The 10,416-nt window shown below is 37.2% G+C and overlaps 1 protein-coding gene across 5 annotated transcripts; it reads left to right on the forward strand.

Annotated features, from left to right (window-relative positions):
• Positions 1 to 275: 275 nt before the first annotated feature.
• LOC105135541 (probable serine/threonine-protein kinase At1g18390) lies at positions 276 to 8,146 on the forward strand. 5 transcript variants are annotated; one of them, XM_011040457.1, is made up of 5 exons: positions 276 to 1,476; positions 6,160 to 6,193; positions 6,331 to 6,593; positions 6,724 to 7,503; positions 7,723 to 8,146. In XM_011040457.1, the coding sequence occupies exons 1-5, from the start codon at positions 705 to 707 to the stop codon at positions 7,914 to 7,916; spliced, it is 2,043 nt and encodes a 680-aa protein (XP_011038759.1). In that variant the 5' UTR covers positions 276 to 704; the 3' UTR covers positions 7,917 to 8,146. The 5 variants fall into 5 exon arrangements, with proteins under 5 accessions (XP_011038759.1, XP_011038758.1, XP_011038755.1 ...); XM_011040456.1 differs by having other exon boundaries at positions 6,724 to 7,328; positions 7,548 to 8,146; XM_011040453.1 differs by having other exon boundaries at positions 6,724 to 8,146.
• The last annotated feature ends 2,270 nt before the right edge of the window (positions 8,147 to 10,416 follow it).

A 10,416-nucleotide genomic window follows, 5' to 3' on the forward strand; every position in this document is an offset into this window, starting at 1 on the left:
TTTTTTCTTAACAAGTAACTTTGAACTCTTTTTTTTTTTTCAAGCTGAAGTAATGATAGTTGTTAAAATCATATTTTTATAGTTTTCAGGGTATTATTTATTTTTATATTTAAAATTATGTTTATGTGTATTTAAAAGTATTTTTGAGATTGAAAAAGTATGGAACATGTCAAAAAAATAAATATATAAAAAATTATTTTAATATATTTTAATGATTTTGTTTTAAAGTATTTAATGCCACAATAGTAAACACGTCAACTGGAAGCAGGGGCAAAATTAAGATTTTAAAACTGCAGGGTGCCAAAATGAAATATATTACGATACATTTAAAAATTAAACAGACCAGCGATGGCTATAGTACATAACTTCACTTCAAGTTGTAAGAAGGCCCAGACGACGAAGGGCGCAGAGTTTTTTAAGCTGGTCAACTTGCGCTGCTTTCCTGACAATGAACGCTTCCTCTGGGCAACACCGACTTATACTGCATTGTATTCAACAGTCTAAGATTTCTAACCAGATATGAACGAGCCTCCTGCTACAAAAATTGTCAGAGGCAGAAAATCTGCAAAAATCAAGTCAAACTCACCCTCTTATAACTCCCGCTACATCGATTCCCTCTTCACCCTCCTCCCCCATAATCTATTCACCATCGTTCCTCTTCCTCCCTTTCTCTCTCTCCTCCAAAAAATCAAAGATCCATAAAAATGAACCTTAACTTCTTTTTAACACCTTTTTCTCCAATAATAAATCTCTTTATTGTCACTTTCTTTCTCCTGGCAAAGAAAGCCTCATGTACAGACCCTTACTTCCTAGCTTGCAACCCCAAAAGCTGTAGTGATGGGCAAAGCATAAGCTTCCCATTTCATATCCAAGACGTGCAACCCGACTTTTGTGGCTACCCTGGATTCAATATCTCTTGCAACGACAAAGGCAAGCCAGTCTTTAATCTGTCCAATAGTGAGTATATCATCCACGAAATCTACTACCAAAACCAGTCTCTTCGTGTCTCAAATGCAGCTGTTTTTGGCAAAAGCCCCTTCTGTACTCCTCAAATACAAAACATATCTCTAGATGATGGCAGGTTTCGTCGATCTTCTAACAGTAAAGACCTCTTCTTGCTTTACAATTGCAACTCAACGCTGCTATCAAACAACAGTGAGCTTTTAAATTACAAGGTTGATTGTCCTGGGGAGAATGAAACCGTTTGGACTCTAGCAATGCTCGAAGATGATCCTTTATTGGGTTCTACTTTAGACAAATGTGGAACTCGAGTTTTGGCACCTGTGGATGTGTATAGAGGTGAGAATGTTGGGACTGAAGGGATGCTATTGCTGGAAAGAGGGTTCGTGTTGAATTGGACAGCAAGTGATTGTAGCATTTGTGAAGAGAGTGGTGGCAAGTGTGGATTTGACACCGCCACGTACCATTTCCAATGTTTCTGCCCTGACAGACCTCATGCTAAGCGGTGTTATTCCGGTGAGTCATTTTATTATTAATTTTTTTCCTGTCTTGAAATTTTATCTCTATCTTGAGAGTGATGGCTAGTATATGGTATAGGCCCATTGCCCACTTGCATGTTTTGGCTAAGATAAGCGCAAGTTGTGTGTCGTGCTGGGATCGTTGTGTCCACGCCACCATGGTCAAAACATCTCTCTTCTTTCCACTGTCTAGATGAGGTTCATCTTTGCTAGGCTAGGGAATTCTTTGATGAACAGTGACATATACCACTATCACACATTCACCAAGAACAAAGTGTCTTTAGGTAGGGGCTGTTTAGGCAAAAAGGAACCCGTTTAAGGGATCGGACAGGTGGACTTGGCTGGATAAATCTAATTCCCTAACATTAGCCAGTCATTAGGATTAGGGATAAATCTAATTCTCTAAAATTAACAAGAATCGCTATGATTATTGAACGTTCAAGGGTTCATGCAGTCTCCTCTTGATTTTTATCTTACATTGGCTTCTCAATGATTTTTTTCCTACCGGGATCCTAGAACGTACTCGATATTCCCTCATGTGGACCTTCTATCACCCTAACTCACGCTGTCCATTTTTTGTCCTTTTCTTTTTTCATTTTTAACAGCCATTCAGTATAGAACTAGCTTAACCAAATCATTGGTTTAGTGCCAGAAAAAACAAAACATACATTTCATTTTTTTTTCAAGCCACATTCATTTTTAACTAGTCATCTTCTCCGTTTCTTGAAGCTTTGGTTTTCTGGTCTGATTTGTTTGATTTTAACATCAAACGACCATTTTAATCTACACAAATACAAAAATGGATTTGGAAACAAATTTATCTGAAAAAAAAGGACTCAATAACAAATTTGACATTGCTAGTAACGGTGTTGGATGGGAGAGCTCCATCGTTGTAGCAAGTCAAGATATCAAGTACAAGGACTGCTCTTGGAAAGCATATCATACAGGAAGCAGTTTAAGAAGAAATAAAGAGTAGGAGGACCAAATCCACCTTTAACCCAATCTTTTAAAAAATCTAGTCTGCTATGTTCATAACGCGCGCAGGTGGGACCTCGAACTCTCAACTTGAATAGCCGTCCTATTCAAAGGTATTTTTCTTCAATTAATGGTCAAAATATGCAAACGTACCAGAAATGAAGAATCAAACTCTTTTGCCAATTGTTTAGCTACCTCTTCTAGCTCTCTGATAAGCCATCGAGTCAGAGTAATAGATTTCCTTGCCAGCGGGACAGCTTTTGACTTGACTCTCTAGTCTTACGCCCGCAATTATTTATTGAATTTCTATCCTAAAATTACAGAAGATTAGTTCTTGATTTTAATTATTCAACGAGGTGTACTGAAAACTCAGGATGAGCGCGGCGAAAAAAATATTGTGCAACATCAAATAATTATTGACCGAAACTAGTCAAAACATCGAAGTCTATGACTCTCTTCTGCAAAAGAACGGGACCGGGGGAGTTCTCTAGATCGAAGGGACAATTTATATGCATCTAGAGCCTCAAAGTTGAAAACTTTAAATCATAGCAAACTGCTTTTCCTAATGAAGAGATATGACCATTGATGTTAAAAGGTTTTTTTTTTTTTTGAAATATAGGAGGCGGTATAGTCTGACCACCGAAAGAGAACTACTTAATCATCTGGTTTGAAAATTAATTAATGCTTAATAGACGAGGCCGACAAAGTGATGAAATATCCCGAGTAATAAAATAAGTCGTGCTCTTGATAACAACGTTTCCGGCCGAGAGGCTGATGATGAATCTCCATCTAGTTCCTTTGCATCTCCGATTCTTTGAGCTCCGCATCATTGCCAAGGAAGCGGCGGCCAATGTGGGCTTGAAGATGATACCAGTGTATTTTTCTGTGATGCTGGCATGGCTCTCTTCCATGTTTTTACTTGTCTCGTTCCAAGCTCTTTCTGGATTAGTTATGATCTCATTCTCTGGATCTCTTAAGTTTAGGTCTAGATAACTACATATTCCCCCCTTAAGGATTTTTTCTCATTTTAGTGGGATCATGAATTCTAATTTCATGCAGTTAAAGGATGAAAACACAGGTTACAAAGTGATCAATATTTTGTTAGAATAAGTGGTAGAGATCGCCGCCCCCGCCCCCACCCCCCCAAGAAACATGGCATTGCAAATAGCAGGCAATCGATATCATATTTGTATGACCATTCCTCTTGTTAGTGGCAGATGCTACCCTCAGTATCCAGGCACCACTAGGCAATGTCATAATTTGATTTATCCCAGATTCTTGGAAGATAGTCTTAAACCTATATTAGTCAGCTTAGTAGTCTTTTTCTAGTGTAATTGCTAGGGTACAATCCCATGATGCTCCAGCCTACAGGGGAAGGTAACAGGCAGGTTAAAATGTGGATCCAACAAGGTAGGGGATAATAGACATGAACAAAATGGTGATTCAATGGAGGAAATGAGTTATTAGTTCGATCACCAAAACTGTCTGTCTTTAATGCTTTCAACTGTGTTCCCATATTCGAAATGCTGGGATATTAGATCCCGTACTGGGTTAAAAAGAAAAGAAAAGAATGTCAGGCCTCTATAGCACAAGGAGGAGGGAAGAAGACAAGACAACCATGGAGAACCCATGACACCCTGGAATTATCGGACCTTCATTATGTAGTTATTTCACCACAATCTGAAAACCTTATAATTCCGTTCTCTTTAACCCTTATCTGCTTCACTGACAAAGACCACCCAAAACTGTTGCCACCAGTTGATGGCCGTGAATTGCCCTATCATAATTCAACCATTTTGCATTTGAGAGATGATTACGACCTCAATTTACCTATGGACTTCTCGATGATCTCACCACATTTGAATTATTTGTCACATGCCAACTCTCTCTTGACTCCAATTTCTAATATATTACTACTGCAATACCATCGATAACTTCTGCAAGCTTGCAAACCACGTAGTGAAGTTCCTGTTTTATCATCATCTTCGTCTTTTGATTCCCTTTCTTTTAGGAGAACCAATCGCATATCATCTTTTCCTTTAACAGTCTAGACGTTAATAACAAGCTGCAAAAAGGTCCTAGCTTATATCACCACATGATCATGTTGAATGTGTGGGGCTTTTCTAGAGCCAAAGCAAAGTATTTCTACTGAAGTTGGTTGACTAATACAAAATTTTACATATTCAAGCTATATTTTCAAACGTGTGCCCCACTGCCCAGCATATGTAATATTTCAGTTCATCTTCACAAGTCTTCTGAATCAAATTTCATAGTCGAGTGCCGTTTCAATGGGTTAAGGAACTAAGTACATATGTAAGTTGCCTTAGCGGAAAGGTACAGCCTACAGAGGCCTAGCTGTTACTGTTAAGATTCGGAATCAAAACAATTAAAGCTTGATTTATAAATCATATCTTAGAGATTTAGTTTGATTGTAATTTCTGTAATTAAGTTCTAAATATTAGTTACTAGTCTGTCAGTTTACTTATTTAGACAAGATCTTTTCTATATAAACTATGTATATGGACCGTAGAAATCACAGAGAATAATAAAGACTACTTCGCTGTTCTTCAAACTTCTTCTGTCAGCTTTCTTGCTTTTGCTTTATTTAGTTACTAAGAGTAAGAGCAGCTAATCCTTGTTTGTGTCACTGTTCTTTTTATTTCCTAAATTGGAAATCTCAGTATGGCGCATGCTTGTCTGTTAGTATTCTTTATTCTTTTTCACCTCAAACTTCCTCTCTCCGCTGAAGAAGAAACTAGATACCATCCAAATTGCCAGCCCTTTCATTGTGGGAAACTCGGTGAAATCCACTTCCCTTTCACCAACGTCTCACGTTCGCACTGTGGTTTTTTTATGGTTGACGGTTGTGATAAAGATACGCAGAAGATCCAATTAGAGAGGGAAGGGAGGTGGTATGAATTCTAAATTCCTCTCGTAGGCGTTGGAATGGACACACTACCATTTCAGTTCTCACGATGAAGTCCTCTGGCAGCAGTAATTTTCCCATGATAGCAAAACCTTCAACAATTTGACTTTTCCTTGGCTCCCTTTTCTCTTCTTGCAATATATGCCAAATCTGTCCTTGTTCAAATGCAAAAACCCTCACAGAGATACAAGCCAATTAGATTCAATTGATGTACCCTGCAAAAACTAAAGTATCTACCGCACTCGGGAATTCGAAAGTTTACCGCGTCTTCAACCTCAGTGTTCGCTTATACAGTTTCCTGGAAACAGGAATCAACCTACAATGACATATTCACAATGCTTAATGCCAAGTTCACACTTGAAGTGCTAGTATCTCCTGCCTGTATGCACTGTCATCTTGGAGGAGTAGAATGCCAAATTAAAGAGCAAAAACTTCTTTGTTCCATTTCAAAAGAAGGTATAGACAACATAACACATGCATAAAGACCTGCATATCTACATTGTTGAAGCCTATATATTTCACTATATTTTGTGCTCTAATAGTTCTTAAAATTTCATAACCGTATAGAGTTAGCTTTAGCTTTAGAGCCCTTCGTTAAACATGCCCAGCGGATAAGAACTCAGTCTACTGCAGTGAATCTATGTTGGAAAAAAAACTTCCAAGGTTTGAACCTTGGTATGTGTGTATTCTTTAATTTCTGAGGTTAATTGGTTCTGAATCACTTTAGTTTTATTGTTCGACCTCATATAACATCATGTTTCTTTGAAAATCTTTTTGCAGAAAAAGACAAGCTGGGATTGAAGCTAGGATTAGGTAATTCAAAATCCAAAATTTCTCTGCTTTATATGTTTCCATGACAACCTCCATAATTTCTAGCATGTATGGATTCCTGCAAGGCTATCTGTCATCCAAAGTATAAATCATCTGCCATCCAAAGTAATTCTTTCCTCTATCAGGTTTAGGCATCGGATGTCTGTTCATGGGAATAATTTTGTTGTCCTACATTTACCTGCGCCGCTTCAAGAAAAGACGTGATTCCTCAAACTTGTTATCTATGAATTCTTCATCTGATCCCTCCTCAAAAGCAGACCTAGAAGGAGATGGTGTTTACCTCAGCATCCCCATCTTCTCTTATACTGAACTTGGGCAAGCCACCAATAATTTTGATAGTGAAAAGGAACTTGGAGATGGAGGTTTTGGAACTGTTTACTATGGTAAGAATATGAAAGTTTAAAGTTTCTGCTGATAGATCAACTATACTACAGTAGAAAACTGCTAATCAAAAGAAAAGGAAAGCTTTCCTAAAACTCAAGCAATTTGATCAGTGGGTTTATTTTGAACCAGGGAAGCTCAAAGATGGACGGGAGGTTGCAGTTAAGCGCCTATATGAACACAACTATAAAAGGGTTAAGCAGTTCATGAATGAAATTGAAATTCTTACTCGCCTTCACCACAAAAACCTCGTCTGCCTTTATGGATGCTCTTCACGACGCAGCCGTGAGCTACTACTTGTCTATGAATACATTCCCAATGGCACTGTTGCTGATCATCTACATGGAGATCAAGCAAAGTCCAGTCCACTGACCTGGCCTATTCGAATGAGCATAGCAATAGAAACAGCTAGTGCTCTGGCTTACCTTCATGCTTCTGACATCATACATCGTGATGTCAAGACGAACAACATCCTCCTTGACAACAATTTCAGCGTGAAAGTTGCAGATTTTGGGCTTTCCAGGTTGTTTCCCAAAGACGTTACTCACGTCTCGACTGTTCCACAAGGGACTCCAGGCTATGTTGACCCTGAATATCACCAAAGTTACCAACTTACAGATAAGAGCGATGTCTATAGCTTTGGAGTTGTCCTGATTGAGCTCATATCATCAATGCCTGCTGTTGATATAACCAGGCACCGGCATGAGATTAATCTTTCTAACTTAGCAATAAGCAAGATTCAGAAATGTGCATTTGATGAGTTAATTGATTCACGTCTTGGGTATAATTCAGACGAGGAAGTTAAAAGAATGACAACATCAGTTGCAGAGTTGGCTTTTCAATGTTTGCAGCAAGACAAGGAAATAAGACCTTCCATGGAAAATGTTTTGCAGCAGTTAAAAATAATTCAAGGCGGGGAGTCCTTGGAGAATCTTTCTAACTTAGCAATAAGCAAGATTCAGAAATGTGCATTTGTTGAGTTGATTGATTCACGTCTTGGGTATAATTCAGACGGGGAAGTTAAAAGAATGACAACATCAGTTGCAGAGTTGGCTTTTCAATGTTTGCAGCGAGACAAGGAAACCAGACCTTCCATAGAAAATGTTTTGCAGCAGTTAAAAATAATTCAAGGCGGGGAGTCCTTGGAGAATCTTGAAGAAGTGCATGACGATAACAAGAGGTCGAAGAACACAATGCCACCACCTTCACCACCCTATTGCGATGAGGCTGGTCTATTGAAGAACATCCGTCTGCCACCTTCACCAGTTTCTGTTACCGCTAAATGGACCAGTAGTAGTTCTACTACACCTAATGAAAGCGTTTAAGTTTTCTTCCTCCATGCCGCTTACTTTCAAGATGGTTGATGAGAGCATGGCTAATACCTGGTTTGAGTGCACATGCACGTTACCTTCTCCTTGTCGTCGTTTTGTTACACCCAAAAATTAAATCCTAGGCACAGCATTGGCGAGTTTATGTATAAGGGAGTCCATATAATTACTGGAGGTTAAATCACTAATGTTTATATTCAGGCTTCAAATCACGGCTCATTTTTTTTTTATGCCCTTGTTCTTTTGCTTTCTACATATTGATTGTGTTTAGAAAGGCAGAACTTATATTTCACTTTTAGTCCTCTAATTAGCAACCACGGAACCTTGATAGCCACCAACTTATAGCAGAACAGTGAAGCAAAGCTTTTGAAGTAGATTCATCCCTAATCGAGCGCAAGCAGCTTCAGATTCTGTTTCTTAGTAGCAACCCAAGACATGTAGTTTATGAACTGAAAAATATAAAAGAACTGGAAAGTATTATGCTATCCATTTGCTTCAACACGCCCGTTCCATCTTTGTTCAGCCTCGTCACGGGCAAGTTTATAAGATCTATTTAATATTTCAATTAGTTAAAGAATTTAAGTTAATGAAATTATAATAAATCAACATGAATTGTGGAAGTTTTTTAATTGACTATTTATTTTGTACTATTTGATATCATGGTTTTTTTTAAAAAAATTTAAATACATATTATAAATATTTTTGATTTTGACGAATGAAAAGAGCAAACATGCAACCAATCATCCATATCACTTATAAAATCTAATTAAGAGAATCAGTAATTGGAAGAAGGCAACAATGGACAACAACAAAAAAATGCATGTGGAAAAAAATTAATTACTTGAAAAAAATTGAGATTGAAAAAATCATAAATATGGGAAGAAGAAGAAAGCCGGGTTAGGCACACAATAGGTCTGCATGTATGGGCCTGATTGCTGAACTCCTAGGCTGGATGGGCCGGGCCCAGTAACTTTTAAAAAAAATCAAACAAAAGTGGATGACGCGTTGTTTGCAAGGAGTGACGTGCTGTCCACCGCATGCAACTTTCGATGATCATTTTGCCGCCGAACAAATAGGCATTGCTGTTTCTGGCCCTTCACATACTCTTTTTTTTTTTTTTTTTTTTTTACCTAAAAACACCAACCAATCATTCGGTGAAAACCATTTTGAATCTCAAAGCACTTTCTAAGGCCTTGTAGAAATTACAAAAACCAAACCTTCCTGCCTCTCCAGTCTTCTCTTTCCTCTTTCAATGCTGAGGGACCTTGTTGTAAGAAAAATTAAGTTTAGGGATATTTGCATACAACTTCTTAACTTCAAGAACCAAAATGTAAATAAAAAGAATAGATTCTATAGTTTGATCTGATTTTCATTTTCTCCCTTGTACTTTTATAAATTATACTTTTCATTTTGAGCAAACAAAAAAATCAAACCAAATATAATATTAAGGACACAAAATAATATTATTGAAGATATAAACTATACAATAAAAAATATAATTTATAGAAATATAAAAGGAAAGTGAAATTCAGATACAAGTAAGAGTTTTGTAATTATTTCTGTAAAAAAATACACAAAATTTCCACAAAAAATAAAAAATATTTGGCAGAACAACCATATTTAGTTTTAGCTTCTTTATTTTATTTTAATATATATAATAATAATATAGTATAAAGTGCGGTCTGTCATTTTTTATTGTTGAAGCGTTAGGGATTCAAGTAAAGGGAATAGAATTATGGTTGGCGGTGGGATTTAATGCTGGAAAATAGACTTGGAAAAATACGTCGCTGAAGTCTTCTTTTCCTTGCAATTGTTTTTTCATCATTCATCAAGTCTTCTCTCCCAAATTACCAAGTCAATCTGCGTGTTTATTAGGGAACGGTTTCTTTCCTTCTTTTTCAAGAATTAAGGAGTCGACTGTTTCTAAGTGATGATCAATAGAACAGGCAGGGCAGCTGGAAATCTCACATGAACTTCCTTGCACTTCTTTCAATCCATTTCACAAGTCTTCCATATCAAATTTCCAAGTAAATTGACGTGCTTAGTAAGCACACAATAAGATATATTGCAGATCACAATAATTTGAGACCTTATTTCAGTAAGAGAACTTGATCCTCTTGTCGGTGTTTCCGTTCCTATTTTTGTTTCTTAAAATTGGGAGCTCGGGGATGGCTCCCCGCCCCTTGCTGGTTTTCTTTGCCCTCTTTCACCCTTCGCTACTTCGCGCTTCTTCGCATCAAAAGACGAGCGTGAATGAGTGCTTAACATTATGGAGTAACATGGATTCATTATAATATAATAGTATAATTATTATTTTGCTCTTCCAATAATATAAAAAAAAACACAATGCAATTGCTATTTGGGCAAGATAGCCTTTTACATATGAGTCATCATTATGAAATCAACTAAGGATCCATGACCTTTTTTGTAATTTCAAACTATGTTTTAGATATTAAAAAATTAATTAGGAAGCTATTTGATCTTTAGACAAACATAA

The sequence above is a fragment of the Populus euphratica genome, unplaced genomic scaffold, assembly GCF_000495115.2.
Source record: "Populus euphratica unplaced genomic scaffold, PopEup_1.0 scaffold123.1, whole genome shotgun sequence".
NCBI classification, from domain to species: Eukaryota; Viridiplantae; Streptophyta; class Magnoliopsida; order Malpighiales; family Salicaceae; genus Populus; species Populus euphratica.